This window comes from Pollachius pollachius (genome assembly GCF_949987615.1).
Source record: "Pollachius pollachius genome assembly, chromosome: 17".
In the NCBI taxonomy this organism is placed as follows: Eukaryota; Metazoa; Chordata; class Actinopteri; order Gadiformes; family Gadidae; genus Pollachius; species Pollachius pollachius.
The window spans coordinates 18,540,430-18,540,687 of NC_136950.1; the positions used below are offsets into that span (position 1 = coordinate 18,540,430).

Sequence of the window (258 nt, forward strand, 5' to 3'; positions counted from 1 at the left end):
AAAACCAATGAGAACGCTTATATCAACTCAGGGGGCGGGGCCAGGACGGAAGGGGCGGAGACCGCTCCACATGCCGCCTTCCCTCGGGACAATGACGGCGCTCACAACCAATCACAGCACCAGACATCAGGTAGGGACCAATCCCTGGTCGCGTGGGCGTAGCCTAGTGAGGTCCCAAAACTAGAATCACACGGTGACACGTGAGTCCTTGATCGTTGACGTCACGTCGGTGACTGATTGCTGATTGGTTCCTGGGGG

General features: G+C 57.8%; 1 protein-coding gene across 1 annotated transcript in view; it reads right to left on the reverse strand.

The window, feature by feature from the left end:
* Positions 1-221: 221 nt before the first annotated feature.
* The window catches only part of LOC307088701 (brefeldin A-inhibited guanine nucleotide-exchange protein 1-like), a gene marked incomplete at its 3' end in the record, with an annotated part of 44,301 nt that continues 44,264 nt past the window's right edge, over positions 222-258 (reverse strand). Inside the window, exon 18 of the mRNA XM_079754653.1 lies at positions 222-251. Within this exon, the coding sequence (XP_079610779.1) occupies positions 222-251 (30 nt within the window). The remainder of the gene's footprint in view (positions 252-258) is intronic.